This window comes from Podarcis muralis, chromosome 14 (assembly GCF_964188315.1).
Source record: "Podarcis muralis chromosome 14, rPodMur119.hap1.1, whole genome shotgun sequence".
NCBI lineage: Eukaryota > Metazoa > Chordata > Lepidosauria > Squamata > Lacertidae > Podarcis > Podarcis muralis.
Genome location: NC_135668.1, coordinates 6,034,307 through 6,058,187, shown reverse-complemented (window position 1 = coordinate 6,058,187; position 23,881 = coordinate 6,034,307). Strand labels below are relative to the sequence as shown.

Sequence of the window (23,881 nt, the reverse complement as noted above, 5' to 3'; positions counted from 1 at the left end):
AGCCCTTCCTCCACTCCTGGCAGCGATGGCAGTTCCCTGACAATTATCATACTCTTGCCTGGCAGCAGGTGAAATTTTTCTTTAGGCTGCTGTTCGTATTATAAGATTGTATGACAGCTTTAAGTGGAAGGCTGTATTGATGTTTATGTTTACTTTTTAATATAAGTGTCATTGGAGTTGTGAGATTTTCTTAGAAAGGCAGTTGATGTGTTTTACAATATTACAGCAAATTTGATGCTGGCTGCATTTCTTGTACCAGAGTCTCAGACTGTTTGCTTGAGGCTCCAGTTTTTGGTGATTCGAGCTTGGTGATTTGCTCACCCTTGCTCAACTGGAGTACAACAATTGCTTTTCACAGTTCTTTAAACTATATAGTATTAGAACTGAGATAACAAACATATTTCATAATTTCTGTCCCGGCGTACAAGCAGTATTAAAAACAGAGAATTATGTGTCAACGGGATATTGTTTCTGTATATCATATTCAGCCATAAGCATGTTTGCTTGAAAAGATAGCAGATTATGAATTGCCACTGTCTTTGATGATGGAGCTATTAAACACTTTAATTATCTTGTACATTGCAGGAGCTAGAAATTTTGTCTAACAAGAGTTGATAGTGATTCAGTAATGAACAATTTGCTGTGGAAAGATGCATTTTAATATTCATTTAGACATTTTAAAGTGCTTTTGTCAGAGGATGTAAAGCTGTTATGTTGAACTGAATTGTGTTCATCCCTAATTCCAGAATTAGCCTGTTTATGTTGTCAGTGTGAAAAAAGTGTTTTCTTTGCAGTTCAAGAAGCACAATTGAGTTGTTATGGTACCAGAGTAAGATAATGGCATTATATGAACTTGTAACCAGGTTGCAATGTGCTCAGGGTAATGTTGCCATATCTGGAATTTCATTTCTTTCATTAAAATAGGTACAGTAGAAATGTAACTTGCCTTTCATCTATAAGATACCAGAGCTGAGTACAATGCACAAAACCAACCGTATATTGGACAATACAAAATTACACCAACAAGGCAGTTGAAAACATGTTTTAAAAAGCCACCAGTGTTCCATAGGTTCATGGCTTCACTTTTCCTTTCATGTGAATTTTCCCACTTCCAGACCTCACCATGCTTGAATGTGCACCTGCTCCATCTCCCTCCCACATGAATTTTCCTTTCCTGTTCCCTTTTCATTGTGAACATAGGTATAGTTTTTTAAAAACCATTTTTTTTCGTTTAATAAGCTGAGAGTCATTCCCCATACGCAGCTGCTCTGCTCCTTCCTTTGCAGGAGTGAGCAAACAAGCAGGGAAGTCTTTAGTTAATTATAACTTTCCATTGCATTCAAACTGGGGAACTGTTGTTAATGGCTTCCAAACAAGCCAGAAAATAAATTCAACTTTAAACCATAAGGCTCATCCATATCTTGACATATTAAATCAAAATATGATTGGCCAAATGTGGCCATTATCACTGCACTGTGGCTAATGTTCACAGTGAGTACCTTTTGAACTAGGGTGGGATGAGGAATGTCAGGCCCAGGCCTCTCCATCTAGCCTTCAAGACTTGCCCAGAACAAAAAACCCTCCCCAAACCACACGCCTCACCAGCCCTGCTCTTCACTCTCCGTGAATGTTTTTGCCTGGCTGGAGTGTGTTATTGAGCTATGTTAATGCCTCTTTCCTTGATAGAGAGATGTGCGTGTGTAGAAAGAAAACTTTTGCACATCTAAAACAAAGTCTCTGGTACAAAGCTAAGAGTCATATCTGTTCCACCCATGTTTGCCTTTTGTCATCTGAACCCTAAATCACCCTGCACACAGCTTACTGGGAGCAGGCATTGTGGCCTGGTGCAGTTTGTGGAAGAAGCATGCAGCCTTGGGAACCTTCTGCCCAATGCAAGCTGATATGCACACCTTGCAGCCAGTTAGAGGGTAGGGACTGGGAGCTTTGATTCAATCCCCTTGTTGTTCACCTTCCAGGGCGCATAGCTTCTGGACCAGAGAGAGAAAAGACTTCAGAGGTCTGTCCTGCCCCAGGAGCATAAAAGAGGCAGACCCACTCAGCTGATTCCACTTCGGTATTAAAGTTGAGCTTCCCACCCTATAATGTTAACTTTGTTAAATTTTGAATCAATTTTCAGATTGTCACAGCTTTCCTTCGACAGAAGAGACATTGGGTTGGATCCTTTGAAAGGAAGTGTCAGGGGAGGGGCTTGGAGGGTTTTTATCCAGAAGACCAGCTCATGACAGGGGAAGTTTGCTATAAGCAGTTCATGCTGTGGGGAACCTCAGCAGTGTCCAACCCTAGCTGTTGAAAGACAGTTCATCAACCAGCAGGCTGGTTGATCATGTGGATACAGGCTTAATGCCTATGCCAACCCTGTTGCACTGTAAATTGTGATTTATTTTTATCCAACCTAAAATGGTGCATGTTGCTATTGGCTGCTTGCTTGCGCCCCTCACAGCTACACTGCATATGGGTCTGCAATGATGTTTTGAAGTTGGCTTGTATCCACTAACCATGAAAGATAAACTAGACTGTCCAGGTTTGAGCGATAGAGCTGTGAAGAAGAAGGAATGCTCCAGAGAACTTCTTGCACCCCCTTTCCTGATGAACTGCTACACGACAGCCCCGCAGTCCTGCCCATTGGGTCTTACTAACTGGTAGTTGCTGCCCCCACCCTTTTTGGTCACCTGCCGTCCCAGATACAGGAAGGAAAACAGGATGTTAATTGTTAAATCCTGGGATCCTGGACCAGCCAATCACTTACAGTTTACACAGAGGGTAAAGTCAGCTCTCCAGCCCTCTGCCTCTCCCAGAGAAAAGGGCATCTCCATGGCTTTATCCACTCTGCTTTTAGACTTCCAGTAGCATGTAACCAAAAGCGATCTAGGCACATGGCAGTTCTGAAATCCCAAGACTGGCAAACACACTGACTGCACTAGCCTAGTTGTGAAACTTTATTAGAAATAACAGGTAGGGGGAAAGCAGCCAACAGGCCAAACGGAATACAAAATAAACCTGAGTGCAGTGGCTCTAAAACTTGCCTATCCTGATTTATGCACTTCAACATGATATTCCTAGTCTATTTACAAGTAGGCAGAATAGGACAGTTAAACATTAGGCCAAGCAAACCATGAAGAGAATCAGCTTCCTGGTGGTTTGGAAGACCCAGCCTGGATCCCCGGTGGTGAGATAGGGAACATATGAGGGAGATATGCATGAAAGGGTGAGGGCTAGCTAATAATCTGGTGCAGAAATGGGTAGTTACTGATACTGTAGTGCAGGGGTGCTCCAAGGTCTGCCCTGTTTCATAGAATCTGAATAGAAACAGATCCATGCAAAATCCAACTCTCTTAGTCAGAACGGAGCCTACCAGCTTTTTATCCAAAATGCAGTGACCTGAATGTCTTTGAGTCCTTTGCCCATTCAGATAAATAATCATGTTACCCTACATTAATACAAGGTTGCTCTGTATTAACCCTGCTTTTGTCAGGACAGATTTAACACTAAAGGAAGCTTCTGATATTTAATCTGATTCTGGAACTAGGTCATACTACAGCTTGCTTTTAAGGAATCCTTATCCAGTACTTTTTGATTGAACAAGTGTGTGGCTCACACTATTGATGGGAGCATCCATACATGTATGCTTTCTTCTGGTGGGTTGCAGTGCATCTATTTTCCATCAAAGGTTACATCTGATGGTGTCAAATTGCTGAAAGCTACGTAATTGGGTATCACATAATGTAAACGGTTGGAAATGAGTACTCTGATTTAAGGCTGTTTGACGTGAAAGAAGGGAAAAGAATATTGTGCTTTTGTAGTAGACAACAGTTGTTGGTGGATGTCTTGATGATGCAATTTGGAAGAAATGTTGAGTGGTGTGTGTGTGTGTGTGTGTGTGTGTGTGTGTGTGTGTGTGTGAATCCCTGGTGAACCAAATTACCTTCTTCTAAGAACTGCATTAATTACTCTGGCCTGCAGTTATAATTTTCTCTATCTGTGATTTGATTTGCCAGTAGAAGCTGACTTTTAGCTTAATCCTGTTTTCCATTGCTGTGTAGAATAAGGGGAGGGGTTGAATTTGAGCTGGAAATGATAGACTATTGTCGAGTACCTTGAGACATTTAGAAATGAAAGCCCTGGTACAACTTTTAAAAAATATTTGTTTGTTTTCTCTTGTCACACTCTGTGTCTGAATACTCTATAACTGTGATGCCTAGCTATGGTTCACCTTTTGGACAGAAATGACTTGTCTACTATACGCCATGCACTGCTAACTTCTAGGTTGGATTTTTGCAATATGCTTTATGCGGAGCGACCCTTGAAGATGACTTTGAAACTTCAATAGGTTCAAAATGCAGCGACCAGATTACTGACTGGGTTTCTATTTAGATTTCAACTCCTGATTTAAAATAGCTTCACTGGTTGCCAGTTTGTTTTTGGGCCCAATTCAAGGTGCTAATGTAAGTGATTTAAGCCCTAAACGACAAAGCCCCCAGATATCTGAAAGATTGCCTCCTTCCCTACTGGACGCTCTTGGGTGTTGAAATCTTCAGAGGGGGCCCTATTATGAAACTCCCTCCCCACAGAGGTGCCTATGGCTTTTTCACTATGCAGTTTTCAGCAAAGGCTGAAGACACACCACTTTCCCCTGATGTTTGACACTTGAGATGCATCACAGCCACCTTATTTCTGCAATTTTAAGTTTTTAAAACTGTTTTTGCATTGTGCTTGAATTGTTGTAACACACCTTGGAGCTTTAGGGTGAAGGGCAAGAGGAGGAGCATGGTGATGATGTTGATGATGTAACTTTTCATATAATCCCTCTCCTTTATCACTTAGGGTAGGTTTAATCCATTAAAGCTCCTTATTGACATCTTGCATGCTCAAACTCTGAATTTATACATTTGATCTGACTTTAAAAAGTCAAGTCCAAATGAGCTGTTAATGGATAAAGCAGCCTTTGCCATAATTATACCTGCCTCTGATGAAAGGGATGACGTGGTATGACCTAATATGCTCATATAATTTATTTCTCCCCAAGTGTTACATGAATTGAATTTTGCTCACAATGAAGACATGCTGTCATCTATTTTTCATTTTCCTTTTATGGAAACTTAATGGGTTTCAGGAAAATTAAATTACATGATAATTCAGTGCTGGTAGCGTATACAGAGCCTTTTTACCCTTGGGTTTTTATACATCTAAGAGTACGTTCAGCTTGTTTTACACACACATGTGTTTATGGTAATATTTCAGTTAGATGGCTTTAAGCGCAGTAATACCTGAAGGCTTTATACAAATGTATCTGTATATTGCAGCAGGTGTCCATTTGTGCCCCCCCTCCACAAGGTTCTCTCCCTCTTCCCTGTTAGCAGCTGTGGCAGTCTGAGGAACAGCCATCAGGTGTAGGACATTATAATTCACAGGTCACAAGAAGTTGCCACATTGATATTTCTGTCTTTGCTACAAATCCTCTAAGGGGGTCATCCTCCGTGACCATCTTGCTGCTCTCAGCACTGTAGAGACACTGCCTTTGAAGTCAAGTGCAAAGAAATTGTGGAGTGAGCAGGTGTAAGGATACAGGGGTTTTTTCACTCAAGGGAGCATACAGATAATCTGAAAAGACAAGTGAAGATTTTGATCTGCCGGTTACATATGCTCAGAGAGAAAAATACCCCTATAGTTTTGAAAAGTGTCCTATTTAATTTTTAAAACATAGAGCTAACATTATTTTTCTTTATTTGAATATCAACAGTAAAAATGCTCAGAATGCTGCATACTATTTCAGTTTCTTAAAATTAGGCCAACCTACTACAAGACTAGCAAAAACTTTTTCCTTGTTTAATATGGAGAAGCAAGCCACATGAGCACTGGTTGACATGTAACACTAAACCAGCTGGCTTCATGTTTTTGCTTTCACTGCTATAGGAAGGGAGGAACCAAGGGATGACCGCTTGAGGTATGTGCCCTGTAGGTAGTGTGAAGGGTTTTGAATATTGTTAATGTTTGTTTGAAGGTGAGATATATTTTAGTGCAATACTGAGTATTAACACATAACATTTTTTTTAATAATAATTTCTTATTTGTACTCCGCCCATTTGACTAGGTTGCCCTAGCTACTCTGGGTGACTTCCAACATATATAACATAACATATATAAAAACATAATAAATCATTAAACCTTAAAAAGCTTCCCTATACAGGGCTACCTTCAGATGTCTTTTAAAGGTTATATAGTTACTCATATCCGTGACCAAGGGTCAGCAAACTTTTTCAGCAGGGGGCCGGTCCATTGTCCCTCAGACCTTGTGGGGGGGCAGACTATATTTTAGGGGGGGGATGAACAAATTCCTATGCCCCACAAATAACCCAGAGATGCATTTTAAATAAAAGCACACATTCTACTCATGTAAAAAAACCAGGCAGGCCCCACAAATAACCCATAGATGCCTTTTAAATAAAAGGACACATTCTACTCATGTAAAAACACACTGATTCCCAGACTGTCCATGGGCCGGATTTAGAAGGCAATTGGGCCGGATCTGGCCCCTGGGCCTTAGTTTGCCTACCCATGTCCTTGGCATATGATGGGCGCGTGTTCCACGGCGTGGGCGCCACTACCAAGAAGGCCCTCTGCCAAGACATTTCAGAAGGATCTTATAAAGCTGGGACAACACACAGCGAAATGACGAATGAAAACTGCAAATCAGTGCACACTAAACAGAATACCCCAGTGGAGTTCTATATTAGTTGCATTCATTCAAGGAAGATCTTGGAGTCATTTTCCATGTATCTTTCAGAAAGGCAAATCCTAGGGCTTGCTGATCAGAAGGTTGGTGGTTTGAATTCCCGCGACGGGGTGAGCTCCCTTTGTTCAGTCCCAGCTCTTGCCCACCTAGCAGTTTGTGAAAGCATGTAAAGTGAAAGTAGATAAATAGGTACCGCTCTGGCGGGAACGTAAACTGCATTTCCGTGTGCTGCTCTGGTTCACCGGAAGCGAATTAGTCATGCTGGCCACATGTCTGTGGACAAATGCCGGCTCCCTTGGCCAATGAAGCGAGATGAGCGCTGCAACCCCAGAGTCGTCCATGACTGACCTAACGTTAGGGGTACCTTTACTTATTAGGGATTATTAGGGAGGGAATATGTAACTATGCAGAAATCATTGTCCTCTAGCCTAAGATCTCTTCTAAGAGATCTTTGGAACTCCCTGCCCATTGACACCAGGCAGGTTTGCTGTACTCTTTTTTTGGGACCTGCTTAAAATGTTTTTAAGGCAAGTCTCTCCAGACATGTAGAAGCTACATGTGTTTTCTCTCTCTTTAGATATTGTAGATATTTTGCAATGGCAATGTGCTGCAGCCCCCAGCCTCTCAGATGTCTTTTTGTATGGATTTTCTCGTAGAAAAAAATACTGTGCTGACCTGGTACAGACTATGTCTTACATTTTAGTTCTGTAGGCAAAAATGGGAGAAATACACTGTTTACAGTTTCTGTTTATTGTTAAAATTAAATGAAAAATTACTTAAAAAAATATAAAGACTAAAACTATGTTATACTACAGGTCCATTGGTGTTGTGGCAAGTTAAAAGTACTGGAGATCTTTGAGATGTCACAGCAATAATTGCAATAAGTTACAGTAAATTATTTGTTACCTTCTATAGAAGCAGCAGGCATGAATGCAGTGTGGAAATGCAGAACATGACACTGACATAAAACTTCTTTGACATATATTTTTCTGTGCATTGGAAATAAGACTGGATTAATACAAGTAATGGGTGGAAGTATTCGGAGTTTATAATCTTAGTAACTTCACAACACTTGGTATAGCTAAGTATGGTCCTAGGATTTCATGGACATAAAATTTAGGAGATGATAATTTGTTAGGGGAAGTTTTGGTGGTTAGTGAGAGGCTTCTAGTACAAAGTTGGAAAGATCAATCCAGCAGTCAAACAGTGGACTAGCATCTGGGGAGAAACTTAATGTATAATTGTAAAACAAAGGTGGACACTTGCCATTCTATCTGGATGAAATATGAAATATGTTCCCATTATTCTGCCTCTTGATGCCATATATGTGTTGGTCAAAAAAGGAAAACAAATGTAAACCTTCTGGGGATATAAAGAGATAAAAGAGCAATCGTCCAGCAGGTCTGTATAAGTACTCGCACTCTGTAGGCTGGCTGCCAGATTTTACTTTTTTATTCCCTGTCCTGCTCTGCTCTTTTGCCCCAGGAATGATTTGTCTGAATACAAGATGCCACACAGTGGCAGTATGGGGCTACACTGACGAGTGGGAAAAGCTCTAATCAATTATCTTCGTATATAATAATAAGAAAATGCATAGGTACTACACTAGAAAAGTTGTCAAAATAAATATTTTGCAGTAGTCTAAGGGGAGGTGTGTTTGTGTATTCACACATTAAAATTTGCCCCTTTAGCTCCACTAGCCTAGTATTTTTTAATGGCTTCTTTGTGTGAAAATGGAATCGTATGTGGGTTTTGCTGCAAAATGAATGATCTTGTCACTGATCTTGGACTGAGCAAAATATCCTCCAAGGCAGAAGTTTTCAGCTTCAAGTCGCTTTAGTCTCCACTCCGTACAGTTTCAACTCCGTGACTGTACTTCAAACTGCGCTCTTATTAATATGCACAACCTAAAATGCTTTCAATAGAAGGTTATTAGAATGCTAGTTTGCATCCTTCAGTGAATGAAATGATGTGTGATTATGAAGTCATCAGGCATGGACCAGTAAGACTCGAGAGAGCCTCCCCCCTCTGAGGTCCTTAGGGTGCCATTGATTGGTGACCATGTGTTTGTGCCCGATAGACTGTGAAATGGTGTGTTGCTACACGGCTGTGTTGCACCTGCGCCCCACCAAGGTGATTGATTGGTTTGGTCATGTGGAATGTTCCCATCTGGTCTGCAGTAATGTGTTCTCCCCCACCCCCAGCAAATAGCAAGCGCTGCCTTAATAACTATAGCAAGTAGTCGCAAAAGGCTAAGGAAGACGTTCCTTTTTAAAATAGACTAGGATTTCAGGCCGTACTTTCTCCCATTTCTGTGGTATGCATTTTTGGTTTTAAAGAAACCAATGACAGTATGCACACACACACACACTTTAGAAGGCTGAGCAATCATTTGTAAATAATAGTTGATATCAAAAATAATTTAAGGGACCAGCATCAGAGGTCTAACCTCCATTTCCACAGAACACTTCTACTGTCTGATTAATTTATTATCCCTAAAACCTCACTTTTTTTAATTGGTTGTTTTATTTATCGTTAACGATTTTGAAATCTAAATAGCAAAAAAAATATTATGTGGTTGTCTTCGTTTTCTCTCTCAAAGATTCATTTATAATATTGGGCAGTCTTGTTTGCTATTTCTTAATCTCAGTTTTTTCATAATTGATCTATTCATTCCATCTAATGACTAATTACATATCAGACCACTTCATCAGCAGTATTCATCACTGTAGAATGTAATAATGACATTTCAACAAAGGAAAAAATAAATATGCAAATAAGAACTCATTAACATTTGCACGAGCTGTTTGAATAATCACATTGCTTACAAGACTGTAATTAACCGAAATTGATGCTGTGCTCAGGATTTGATGGTGTGTTTTCTCAGCATTTTATTGTTACTTCTCTGGGGGCTGGAACGAAGTTCTGCTCTTCTTTGAGCCTCATTTCTGACTTGATATGATGGGTTGTGCCAGGTACCAGAGACTTTGGGGAGTTTTTAATTCATCTATGACCTACCCTCAATGCATATGAAGATATTTGATTCAAATGGCCTTATTTCTAATGAAGCACTGTTAGACTCCTGTAATTATGCAGCAACTATGGGGAAGAAGGAACCATGAGAATTAGAAAGTGCTCATTTTTAACAGCATTGTTACACATACCACATTATATTGATTTAGGAGTATTATTTGCATGCAGTATATTATGCAAATACAGATTTGTTCAACAAAATGATTTTGTGTCAGGAGGTTTGAGTTTAGTGTAATTGAAAATCAGTTGCTTAGGAAAATTATAAAATATATAGTCATTTCACAGCAGTTTCACTTCTTCTGTTCTTCATTTTTGTGCTGTGTTCATGGCTTTTGCCATAGCTATTGTTTGTGTCAGGTTTTTTTTGGATGACTGCAAATGCTGATTATAACAAGTTTAAGGAATTTTCTTTGTAGAATATGTACCCATGCCATATGGTTCAACACAGAACATTAACTTGACAGGGATAATACATTGTAGTATATGGAGACAATTTTGCCTGCAGCTTAACTATTACTCATTATGGTTGGGGGCCACAAGTACAGAATTCAGTTAACATGCAGATGAATTTGCTTGACAAGAGTTGCACTTCTAATTTTTGCCATGTAATTGGAGCACACCCTCCTGTTTTAAGGTAGCTCCAATAGTAAACATTGCATTCACTGAGAGGAAGAAATATACCTATCTAATAGTGGATTAGATCAAATATAATGCCAACCCTTTACCTATGTGTTTTCCACTTTGCTTCACATTCTCAAATTTCTCTCCTTATTTCTGATTGAGTGACAAGCCTTAGTTTGTTGATGCAATTGAACTGGACAGACTGTGTCATGCAATCCATAGTTTGCCTCCTAATTATAGCTTACAGTCTGGTTTGCTGGCAAACAATGGTACTCACAAACCATAATTTGACCAGTTCAGATGTAAGAAGTCAGAGCACTTGAAGGCAGAGGGCAGTGCATACACACAACTTGTCACTATAGACCAGAGCTTTCCAAATGTTACATGTTGCTGACACACTGTGTCACAGTAACTCAGTTTTACTAGCAAACTAACCCCTTATAAAAGCGTGGGGAGCGTTTGGATGACACACCTATGTTATGTACTGAAGTTCTCACCCTGGGCCAGCAGGGGGATACTGTAGATAGTTATGCAAATAAAGGATCGAAAGTGACGTTCAGTGATTGGATAGTTTGTATGCAAATGAAGGATCGAAAGTGACGTTCAGTGATTGGATAGTTTTAGAAAGTTGCAACAGTTACATTGTTCTGGAGCTCTATACAGTGGTGCCTCGCAAGACGAAATTAATTCGTTCCACAAGTCTCTTCGTCTTGCGGTTTTTTCGTCTTGCGATGCACGGTTTCCCATAGGAATGCATTGAAAATCAATTAATGCGTTCCTAGGGAAACCGCCTTCAGACCAGGTCCGGGGAAGTCTGTCCCCCGACCTCTTCTGAAGGCTGGGGGGGGGGGGACAAGGGCTTTTCTTCCCACTGCCAGCCTTCAGAAGGCTGTTCTGAAGGCTGGCGGTGGGAAGAAAAGCCCTTCTTCCCACCTCCCGCCCCGCAAGCTCCGGGGACAGGAGGGCTTTGCTGCCGACCGCCAGCATTTTAAAAGCCCCTGCTGTCCCGGGGCGATTTTAAAATGCTGGCGGGCGGGAGCGAAGTCTCCGCTGCCCCGAGGAGATTTTAAAATGCTGGGGGTCGGCAGCGAACGCTTCGCTCCCGCCCGCCAGCATTTTAAGATCGCCCGGGGCAGCGGAGAAGTCTCCGCTGTCCCGGGAAGGCAGGCGGGGGGAGCAAAGACTTTTGCCCCCGCCTGCCTTCAGAAGAGGTCCAGGACCTCGTTCCGATGCCCGGCGGCGGGGTGAGAGGTTCCCGCCCCCCCGCCCCGCTTCGGAGCAGCGTTCCGAAGCGGGGCGGCTGGGGCAGGTGTTCCCGCCCCCCCGCCCCGCTTCGGAGCAGCGTTCCGAAGCGGGGCGGCTGGGGCAGGTGTTCCCGCCCCCCCGCCCCGCTTCGGGGCAGAGTTCCGAAGCGGGGCGGCTGGGGCAGGTGTTCCGGCCCCCCCGCCCCGCTTCGGGGCAGCGTTCCGAAGCGGGGCGGCTGGGGCAGGTGTTCCGGCCCCCCCGCCCCGCTTCGGGGCAGCGTTCCGAAGCGGGGCGGCTGGGGCAGGTGTTCCGGCCCCCCCGCCCCGCTTCGGGGCAGCGTTCCGAAGCGGGGCGGCTGGGGCAGGTGTTCCCGCCCCCCGCCCCGCTTCGGGGCAGCGTTCCGAAGCGGGGCGGCTGGGGCAGGTGTTCCCGCCCCCCCGCCCCGCTTCGGGGCAGCGTTCCGAAGCGGGGCGGCTGGGGCAGGTGTTCCCGCCCCCCCGCCCCGCTTCGGGGCAGCGTTCCGAAGCGGGGCGGCTGGGGCAGGTGTTCCCGCCCCCCCGCCCCGCTTCGGGGCAGCGTTCCGAAGCCGGGCGGTGGGGGCAGGTGTTCCCTCCCCCCCGCCCGGCTTCGGAGCACCGGGAGAAGCGATCTCCCCGCAGCCCCTTGCTTCAAAAGAGGTCCGGGGGCAGCGGGGAAGAAGCGCTGCGCTTCCCGCTGCCCCCGGACCTCTTTTGAAGCAAGGGGCTGCGGGGAGATCGCTTTTCCCCGCAAACCCTTGCTTCAAAAGAGGTCCGGGGGCAGCGCGAAGCGCTTCCCGCTGTCCCCGGACCTCTTTTGAAGCAAGGGGCGGTGGGGAGAAGCGATCTCCCCGCAGCCCCTTGCTTCAAAAGAGGTCCGGGGGCAGTGGGAAGCGCTTCCCGCTGTCCCCGGACCTGGGGCTGCGGGGAGAAGATCGCTTCTCCCCGCCGCCCCTTGCTTCAAAAGAGAAGACCCGCTGTCCCCTGGGCAAGCTTCGTTTTGCGAAGCAAGCCCATAGGGAAATTCGTCTTGCGAGGCAACTCGAAAACGAAAAAACCTTTCGTTTTGCGAGTTTTTCGTCTCGCGAGGCGTTCGTCTTGCGGGGTACCACTGTATAAGTAGGCTGACTGAGCTCCTCAGTTCAGTTCTGTTCCAGCTTACAAATAAAGAGCTGCTTTGGAAGAATCGCTGTGTCGTCTGATATGTTCGCCCACAACTTAACAACCTGCACACTGCAGTCAACACACTAACGTGTTGTGACACACAGTTTGAAAAGCTCTGCTATAGACTTATGATTGGTTTTTTGTCTGAACTGCCCAGTAAATAAGGTAAAGCTTCTGTATATCCCATATATACCCTTCTAAGCTTCAGTTTCTATAAATTTTAAAGCTATCCATTTCATTCAACCTAAGAAGTAGTGAAATCCTTATATTCTAGTATGTGACGTGCATCAGTAAAGCCTTATATCTGAATTAGTCTTATTTTAATCTAAACTCAAGTTCAAGATAAGCAGGTTCCTGGAGATTTTGAAGCATTGTGCGTAAGCACTATTGGTGAGCACCCACCATTTTTTTCATGAAGGTTTCCACAGAAATCTTGCTGAAGGAATGGAGATAGTATTCCAGGGAGATTTTGCTGTATGTATGGAAGTTAGACTAGTTTTAGCCTTTCATCAATCACTCCCAAAAACATTGGCATTTAAGAATACTGTTACCAGTTATTCCAAGTTCAACAGTCATGTGTATTCATTTATCATTGAAAACAGACTAGTTAATGCTGCATGTAAAATCCAGTAGCAAATTGTTAGTTAGTGCCTGCTTCACCAAACAAGGCTAGATGCCAGGGGTGTCTTACCCATAGAGGCTAGGGGCACAGGGCGCCAAGTTCTGGAGGGCGCCAGGGAAGAGGTGAAGGCTGGATGTGGCACCTCCCGGCATCAGCTCGCCACCCTCGCCTGCCTCCGCCATGCTGCCCATGCCAAAGCAGCACCACACCTGGAGCCTTCGTCTGCCGTGGCCACCGCTGCATGAAGCGGCCAGCTGAGCCGGGAGGCGCGCGTCCAGCCTCTGCCTCTTCCCCGCCGGAGGAGCCGTCCTCTAGCCGCTGCCCGCCTCCTCCAGCCTCGCGGGCAGTGCCGTCCTCCATAAAAAAAGGGACAACTCTGGGAAAGGGGGGGGCGCCGGAGGGAACTTTGCACCACAGCACCGTATATGCTTAAGACGGCCCTGCTAGATGCTGCTTATGGTTTTTAAAATTACTTGAATCAGATTGTGGCCCACAGCTAGGGATGCTGAATTAGTCCAATTCTCTTATAAAGTCATCCAAGCTATTAGTTGTCTCTGCCTCCTGTGGACATGAGTTCCATAGTTTAACCATGCACTGCATGAAGAAGTACTTGAACAATACTGGCCCAGATTAGAATGATGCTTGAAGCTGAGTGTCCTCTACAAGCTTTTTAGAATTAAGGATGTAGAGGAGATAATGATGTTAATGTTTCTACCTTTGCACTGAGCTCTTTCCCCACCCCCCAAATACTTGGGAACATGCCCTGCTGTGGGCCAGACAGGAGGAAAAGGTGGTGATGATGCCCCTGAAATGCTCCCCCTGCCCTCAAACACCTCAACAACAAGCAGGAAAAAGATGATCGTTATTATTGTCATCAGCATGCCTCTGCACTAGACTGCACCCACAACTGTGAAACAATCCCTGCTGCAGGGTATGCAGCAGAAATGAGAAAGGAGAAAATGTTCCCATATGCAACATCCCACCCAACATCCCTCATATTCAACTGTGGTTTTCCCCAAACAGCTGCATGCTCCATGTACAGGCAGGCAGCAAAACAAACATAACAAGAATTACTCCTCCCTTCCACCCCAATTTTCAAAAAATTATCTCAGGGGTCAGCAAACTTTCAGCAGAGTCCACTGTCCCTCAGACCTTGTGGGGGGGCCGGACTATTTTTTAAAAAATAAAAAAATGAACGAATTCCAATGCCCCACAAATAACCCAGAGATGCATTTTAAATAAAAGGACACATTCTACTCATGTAAAAACACGCTGATTCCCGGACCGCCCACGGGCTGGATTTAGAAGGTGATTGGGCAGGATCCGGCCCCCGGGCCTTAGGTTGCCTACCCATGAATTATCTCAAGCACTGCCTGCTGCCTATTCCACGTGGATGGCAGGCAACAAAACAAACAGGGCAATAAACAGGTGGATCCAATGACTTGAAAATAAGACAAAAACAGTTAAAGTAAACTAAAGTGAAGTAGGAAACAGTAACTCTTTAGGACACCAGTAGTTTCTATTGTCCAGATAATTCACTTGTCAACCACAGCTGTGATTTCATTTATTGGCTACAAACACTGACAGGCAGGAGTAGCTAAGCCAGTTCATTTTGGTTAGAAGGGCACCTATATATTTTGTTTCGTAGCCTTTTTTCTAGGAGGGCTAGAAGCTTCGTTTTCTTTCAAAATGGAAGCTCAGAGACTGGGACCCCCACCTGAAGGCACCAGAGAAAATCTTTGCGGACTGTGGTTGGCAACCCCTGAAATAAATGTTACAGTGATAAGAGGGGAAAGCTCAAAAATGGCCTAATAACTGAAAAACAGATTGGGAAGAAATGTAGTCAGCTCACAGATGCTCCACAAGAAAAATAAAACTAAATTCACTATGTAAATTATTCATGGCAAATTATTTGCTTGGCTCTTCTAGACATTTAGAGGAAATGGAATTGTGGACCTCTGAACTATCAAGCAAAGTAGAACACTAGTTATCTCTTTTGTAAAATCATCACATATAAAAGTAACCAACACACAACTAAAAGGTCAGCAAAAGGAGGGTATTCAAGTAACAATATGCTTACAACCATAATTATTTTTATTAAGCTGTGAAAAATAATTATACCTTAGTTAACATTCTGCATGTATTTAGTAACTGCTTATAAACTGCAGCAATCCAGGAACATGACCACCTGGGAAGAGAACGTAATTAAAATGATAATAGGCCCAATGAGAAGAGAGGGTATTTGCTCATCTTTGGCCCAGGGGAAGAGTACCGGTTAACAAATGCCTCAAAATGTAAACAGCACAACAAATCTTTTGAAATATTCATCCTGTTGGGAAGAAGCAGTTATGTTAAGGTGCAACATTAAGCAGAAATAAAAGCAAGGGAACATGCAATCCTACATGCCTTTTTATAGTCCGATCCTTTACTGCTAGCGAGTTTTGTTTGATTAGCATTTTCTGCACACTGGCTAGAAAAAAATAGGCTGCTCAAATTTTAAACAAGCAGGTATTGGAATATGAAAATTATTTCAAACATTCAGGTTGCACATGGTACCTGTCCAGTGTGTTATCCTCCATCCCCTCCACCTTAGCTCAAGCAATCCATTATACTTTAGGATCTCATGCATTTTGGGGGAAGGTATGTGGTTTTCCTCTGCTCCTAGATGCTTATTGGTGTGTATGTGAAGTGGAATATGTTTAGGAGAAGACAAATGAACAAAATAAAAGCACTGCTAGATCAAACCAAATACCATCCATAGTGGCCAACCAGATATCTATGGATGCTCACATATACGGTATTATAAAAACGACACACTGTAGTATTATTTTTTCATATTGTTTCAGTAAATGAAATCAGCATATATTGCATGTAAAGTGCTCAAACATTGCTTTGCTTTGTTCTGTAAGCTGTAAGACTCCAAGTCATTTGGATGTTTACTGTTATATTCTGTATTTGCTTTGCAATCAATAATTGAATTCTTGAAGAGTTGTGAAGTATTTTAATTCCCTCCTTTTTTTAAGGAAAGGCCCAGAAAATCCAAAGATGTAGTGTGCTGAGTTTCCAAGACTTGAATTTCCATTAAATTTAAGACTGGAGAGTCAGCATCAGAGTAGTTTAACACAGTGCCTATGGCTCTCTAATTTATACTAACATCACTCTGCTGAAAAAGCTTACTCTCTTACATGCACGGATATTCTTAATTTTGGCACTGTGATAACCTGCCCAACTCTTTGTGGTACTGAGATGTGCAGCTTTAAAATGACAGGAGTGCACATTCAGAACAAAAACACGGTGTTTTGCCTCCTGATGTTACTCTTTTATTCTCTGCCTCTTACAGCAACTTTGAGCAAACATTTACACATCACCCTGCAGTCCACACCATTTCATTCAAAATGTGGTAGGGTGAATGCATTCTTAAATGATCTGGGATTGAGCAGTGAGAGAGTCAGATTTTCAGGTGACACTAAACTGTTTAGGATGGTGAAAAGCTAAGTAGGGTGTTTCCTTATATTCTTATGCCATATGTTGTGTTATAATGGTGAAATGCTAAATGCTAAATTGGGACGCGGGTGGCACTGTGGGTAAAACCTCAGCGCCTAGGACTTGCCGATCGCATGGTCAGCGGTTCGAATCCCCGCTGCGGGGTGCGCTCCCGTCGTTCGGTCCCAGCGCCTGCCAACCTAGCAGTTCGAAAGCACCCCCGGGTGCAAGTAGATAAATAGGGACCGCTTACTAGCGGGAAGGTAAACGGCGTTTCCGTGTGCGGCTCTGGCTCACCAGAGCAGGTTCGTCACGCTGGCCACGTGACCCGGAAGTGTCTGCAGACAGCGCTGGCTCCCGGCCTATAGAGTGAGATGAGCGCACAACCCTAGAGTCTGGCAAGACTGGCCCGTACGGGCAGGGGCACCTTTACCTTTACCTTACCTAGTGTGTATTCATCATAGTAGGAATGGGGATCCCCCCCTTTTTTTGTTGCTTTTTTGAGGGTTGCATTTATTCTTGTCCAACCCTTTAGGGTTGTATGACAGCAGTGGAGATGACAAAAAATGGGATGTGGTCATCCCACACACATACAAACACAGCTAACTCCCTCTTCAGAATGGAGAGAGGGGTTTGCTGAAGTTCCATTCTCCACGATCCTTCCTGCTGCTACAGTTCAAACAAAGCTAACTTTCCTTGCTTTTGTCAATGGGGAAGCCACTGGCAGCAGTCAGTTCTCCTCTTCTTCACAGAAGGAGCAGGCAGGTTTCCCAAGGGATGGCAGTGATTGCAAGTATAGTGGTACCTCGGGTTAAGAACTTAATTCGTTCTGGACCTGAAACTCTTCTTAACCTGAAGCACCACTTTAGCTAATGGGGCCTCCTGCTGCCACTGCACCGCCGGAGAACAATTTCTGTTCTCGGCCTGAAGCAAGGTTCTTAACCTGAGGTAATATTTCTGGGTTAGTGGAGTCTGTAACCTGGAGCGTATGTAATCCGAGGTACCACTGTATTCAAGACAGATCAAAGTGTTCGGCTGTCTACTTCCGCATCAGTGCTCCAACCAGCTTGGATGTTTTCCATGTGCAGGCAGAAATCACCAAGCATTGTGTTAAGATCAGAGCAGATGAGAGAAAGAGAGATCACTACTGCCATCCAATGCCTCCTGAAGTGTAGAGAATCAGGGTTTTCTCCCAGCACTGACAGTGCTGACCCTGCTGGATTCTGTGCAGGTGCCATTTTTTCCTCCCCCCCCCCCCAGTGGATATGGTGCCACTGTTGCTGCCGCCACCACTGATATATGCAGGAGGGTACTGGCAAACCAGTTTAAATGATTAAGTAGACATAGTTCATGAACTCTTTAGTTGCATATTTGATTTTGTAATGGCGTTATGGGAAAGGTGTGTATTTAATATTTCTCTCTTGGAAGAGTGAGAGGGTTGGAGTGGAAGGAATATATTGGAGCAGCCTTCCCTGCCCCACCACTTATTTGCCAGTACTCAGTGGCAGCCTGTTGCTCAGTGGAAGTTGAGGGCAGAAGGTTTTCCCAATGTACTCTTTGTTTTATCCCCAGCTGATCCCACTTCATGAGACCGCCTGGTTTCATGGCAGTGGCTCCTGCCCTTCTTTGTATTAATGCAATGGAGATGTAAGCAGCACTGTTGTGACAGGACACACTCTTCTCCTGAGATGCTTCCTGTGAGCATGGGGTGGGGGTTTGAAACGCTGCATGCTCAGCAGGAGCAGGAGTCCTTGGGTTGCCATGGAACCCTGCCTGATCTTGTAGAGTGGATCAGGACCAAGAAATCCTGGGTTCAAATTCCCACTTAGTCACAAAGTTCACTAGGTGATCTTGGCTCAGTCACTATTTCTCAGCCTCACAGGAGAACCACCCCTGAGCTCTTTGGAGAAGAAGCTAGATAAACCTGAGTTCAAGTTCAAGAGCAATTCCTCTGTAAGGAAAGGTTACAACATTTGGACATTTTAGTTTAGAGCAAAGGCAAATAAGAGGATACACAATTCTATGTGTGTAAAACTGCATGTTGCAGAGAAAGTGGATAGGAAAAAGTTTGCCCCAATCCCATAATGCTAGAATATGGGGCCACCCGGTGCAGCTGAATGTTGGAAATTTCCAGCAAAATTAAGTACTACTTCGCACAGCACATAGTTTGTTTCCACAAGAGGTAATGGTGGTCACCAACTTGGATGGCTCTAAAAGAGGTTTACACAAACTCATAGAGTCTACTAACCATGACTACTAACCTACTAAGTATGCCTCAGAATAGCAGTTGCTTGAATTGCAGGTGGGAAAAGTGCTGTGGCTTTCAGGTCCTGTTTGTGGGTTTCCCATAGGCCATCGTGAGAACAAGACACTGACCTAGATGGGTCTTTGGCTTCCCACATTCTTTTATTAATAATGCACCCACCTTCGTTAAAAAAAATAAAAGATTCCATACAATATGTGGGCAGGGAAAAACAAAAATACAGAAAAGCTCACTACCAACATATTTCTCATTGTTAAAAATGGAAACAAGCTTTGAACAAGATCAAAACAACCAGTACTTGTTATCAGTTCTTCAAACGTTGCTTACAAATCTCAAGAGCCTGGAATATAACATTGGCGGTCAGCTGCATGGAATTGCATATCCATGACCAGGAAGGCCATATGCTGCTCTAAAGATCTTTCTGGGAAGGGAGCAATCAGAGAACAAATAAATCTTTTGACCCTATAAAAATTACAAAATAGTAACTTGTATAATGCAGTTTCTAACGCCTACCTTTTACATGGGCATACACGCTTCACATATGGCATGCCGTTAAATCTCTCTTCAAAAATAGCTGGCAAGAAAATGCTGCAGGAAATTAATGCAAATGGTTTCCTATACTTTAGGAAAAATAACAATTTCAAGTAATTAACAGTCACCTTGTGGATTCACAACAGCTCCTGATCTGATGATGAGGATAATGGTGGTGGTTGTTCTTGTTGCTGTTGTTGTTGTTGTTGTTGTTGTTGTTGTTGTTATTCTATACACTGTTTACTTGCTAAAATGGCTTCTATGTATTGAAGAACGTGCCTGTTATAGAGCAGGGATGGATAATCTATGACCCTCCAGTTGTTGAATGGACTCCAAACTCCTATCAACCCCAGCCAGCATTGGGAGTTGTAGTCCAACAAAATCTAGAAGGCTCCGCATTCTTAATTCCTGTTACAGAGCTCTGATGTCAAATTACATTGATCTGTTTAAGAGAAACCAGATGTTTGCATTATTGTAGGGCACTGAAAAAAAGAGGGTACTGCCATACCACACATACAAAATTTGTTTAACTGGAAATTCTTCTAACAACTCCTAAGAGTTTTGACACACTATCAAGTTAGAAGTACACTCTTCCAAGAGTAAAAACTGCAGACAATAAGTTCCACCCCAAAGCCAGACCTTGCCTTCTACTAAAATAGAAGTATATTCTATCCTAAGAGCTGTTGATGTCACATGTTTGGGCTGAATCATCTCAGATCTAGAATTTAGCCGTGCAGTGCTGGTTTTGCAATGAGGTTATGGGTCTAGTTGTTCTGGCCCTTGGAGTTACCTATTTCAGAGTGAATCTGTACTGCCTGGGAGCGCAAAGGCCCAACGGCAGCAGTCTGTAAATAAAGGAAGTGACTACAGTATTTAATATATGTTTGGGAAGGTGTTCTCCCACAAAGTTGTAGAGATGTAGATTTCAGCTTGTCCTCTGCCGCAGCAATTTTTCAGTGCTTGTAATTTAGTCTTGTGCAAATATTTTGTTTATAAACCCTGCCTGGAATATTGCATACTTTAGTCAAAGCTGTTTATCATTTGGTATAGGGCTTCTTATTTACAGGAAAGAAAATGCTGAGTGCAGTTAACATGAACAGCATGATTCATACTGCTTCAAACAATTTTGCAAGCTAGGTATTTTATTTGCTTGGTCTCTTGACAGTTGCTGGGGGCAAATTGCTTGAGCAGAAAATTGGTAACTTTCTTTTGCTTTTTTAACAGTAATGTGTCCGTTTTTCAAGTAAGCGATAGTGAAATATGTGTCAGTCTTATTAACCTCCCAGGAAACTCCAATTCTGTGTTACAAGAGGGATAGATTATCTAGGTCTCAACCCCTGCATGCCTTGCAGTCTTAAGCAGCAATTTGTAAATAACATTTTTTTTCAATATCAAACAGCAAAAATAATTTCATACTTGGAAGGCATCAAAAGCTAGCATTTTTCATTACAGGTTTAGCAAGTGTATCAAATGTATTTTTTTCAAGTTCCTCATTTTAAGCCAAAGTGTGGAAATTAATAATTGTAGTTTTTGCTTCTGATAAAAAAAATCAACCTTTTTAAGTATCAAACATTTGTACTTGTTTTCTTTTATGTACACTTTATGCTGTATTGATGTATTGTTAAATCTCTACTTATGAGGTTCTCTGCATGTAGGTAGTTCATTTTTATTTTTAATTTTATAGGAAAGACATCAGAAAGAACTCAATTTCCATTGTTTGGTCGAGAACCAGGACTCTCAGGCTGTCAGGTAAATGTTTTAGTTTTAAAACATTTCAGCAGCTTATTAGTACTAATGCTGTTAGTGTTTCTGGGCATGCAGAGGTAATGCAGATGGCTTGTGATTGTATAGGATCTGGATATGTATGTTTGAAGTTAGTTTTCTGCTCTGCAATTCTCCCATTTTATCAATATATCAATATATTTATCAATATATCAATATCATGCCTCTACGATGCTTCACCTGCAGGTCCTGATTTTCTAACCATGGTTAGGAGATTGGGGACATGCTATAAAGTCTCTTGTTGTATCTCTTTCTTGCCATGGTTTGCTCTAACCATACTATCAGTGATGTAACTATGATGTGTATCAGTTCTAAGTAGCAATGGAGGCTTGGCTCTTAGGACACATCTAGCACTGCCCTGCCAACCTCAGTCTGCCCTGAGCCAATCCCCACCTGCCCGCCTTTACAACCAATGAGGGGTGGCTCTGCCTGCCATTTGCTCTGGTTCACTTCCTGTTGGTTTTCCAGTCTTCTGCTATACTCCTCCCCCTCTGTGAAGCTACAGTCCTCCCACTCTATCTTGTTATCTTTTTGTGCAATAGCTTTTGTAATATGTGTACAGTCATCTGTATTTTTGAATTTTAATATTGACTGAAAGCTACCTTGTGAGGGTAGTCACACTAGAAGGCAGCTTATAAATCTGTTAAATAAATATTTTATTACTATAATTATTAGAGTTTATAACTACAATTTAATATTATGCTTCAGGCAATCTGCAAGTTGTCTTGTTCTCCAATTCCACGACTGCTAGGTTTGCCTCAGAACATAAGGTTAAAAGCTTTGTTAAATGCTTCCAAAGTTTGCTTTGCAATGCTTGTGTCAACAAATGCACATTTCGGGCACTCTCAGTTTGCAAGGCAATAGTAAGTGGCACTTCCTGAGACCATTTGTTGTACAATGCCAAGGATCTGGAGTGAGCATGTGCAAAAAGGCATGCCTGAAAGATCCTTTTACAATATCCAAAACAGATTTGCACCACTGAAATTTCTCAGATCTGTATGTAGCAACAATATGCTTTCTGCATAAGCCCACTTACATCAATAGACAAATACATGATGCTTAGCACCAAACAGCAAAGGGAAGCGAATATCTATCTAAATAAGACTGAACAGTCCCTGAAACGAGGAGCTCAAAGTTTGCCCACACACACCCTGAGACGGACAGGGGAGACAGGGAGTGCATTTAAAAGGGCAGCAGGCAGCTACAGCTCTTCCTCAACCTTTGTTCTAACAGCACAGTATTCAAATGAATTGGAAAAATTAAGAGCAGTTTTTACTTTGGAGTCGTGCAGGGCGGCTTTTCTAGCCCCAAACCCTCAGTGCCAGCCAGATGATCTGCACTGTGGCTGGAGAAATGGCATTTCACTCAGGCAGCAGCAAACTTACTCGGGAGTCAGGTAGGGAAGCATTCTCACTTGTGCAGCAGCACCAGCAATTTGAATCCTGGGGTGCCTGTCAGTGTCTGTCAGTCTCCTGCGGTAGCCCAGCCTTCTGGTTTCCTGTCGGGTGCAAGCCCCATCTTTGCCAACCCGCGTTCACTCATGCTTTCCCCCTCCACCCTACGAGTGAGCAAGGGCCGCCTTCTCCCACTCTCCATCCCTCCCCTCCCTGTGCACCTGGCCACCTGTTCCTCACCTCTCCATTGCATGCCTCAGCCCAACAGATAGCCCAGAACCAGCACAGGTTGATGCTGGGGGTGGCTGAGACCTGGAGTGCCATGTCGAAGCCCAGTGCCAGCTGCTGCCATTGCTACCAAGGAGTAGGTGGTGGCCCAGCAGCTGCAGCAGCGGACATTTCACGTCATGTTTGTTTCATGTGAGGTGGTGCTTCGTATGCTGCCCATCTTGCACTCACTCTGCGCTGCAAGCCCCAAACCAAGACAGAGCACCCAGCGCAACATTAGGCCCCAAGCCTCCTCTGCCCTCCACAGGCGCTTCTGGCAGCGTGGGACTGGAGCTTACAGGCAGTCAGCACCATCATACTCTGCCTCCTCCGGGATGCGATTCTTCCTCTTGCTCCTCTTCCAATTGGTGGCTTAGCCATCACATTTCAAGCAGGTACAGGAGGGAGGCAGTGAGTTCGAACAACGGCAACACTGCACTGTACTCTGCTCCTTCCCAGCACATCTTGGTTTTGCTTTGCGCAAACTCTCGCTCTCCTACCACAGGACCCACCCTCTACCCTCACAGTTTGATGACGATTTCAGAAATGGAAGAACTGCGTCCCATTTTAAATTAAAACAGGACACAGCTATTTACTTCCAAAAATGGGACGATTTCATTTTTTATGGAGAGGTAGAAATCCTATACTGGACACTGTCTTTTTGTTGATCCAGCCTAGATTTGTATTACCCTTTTTAGCTGCTGCATT

The 23,881-nt window shown here is 43.5% G+C and overlaps 1 protein-coding gene across 7 annotated transcripts in view; it reads left to right on the top strand.

The window, feature by feature from the left end:
- Positions 1-23,881, top strand: part of TCF12 (transcription factor 12) — a 145,494-nt gene that overhangs the window by 58,303 nt on the left and 63,310 nt on the right. For all 7 annotated transcript variants that reach the window (XM_028705856.2, XM_028705859.2, XM_028705854.2 and 4 more), the window contains one exon: positions 21,415-21,479. In XM_028705856.2, coding sequence (XP_028561689.2) covers positions 21,415-21,479 — 65 coding nt within the window. The remainder of the gene's footprint in view (positions 1-21,414; positions 21,480-23,881) is intronic.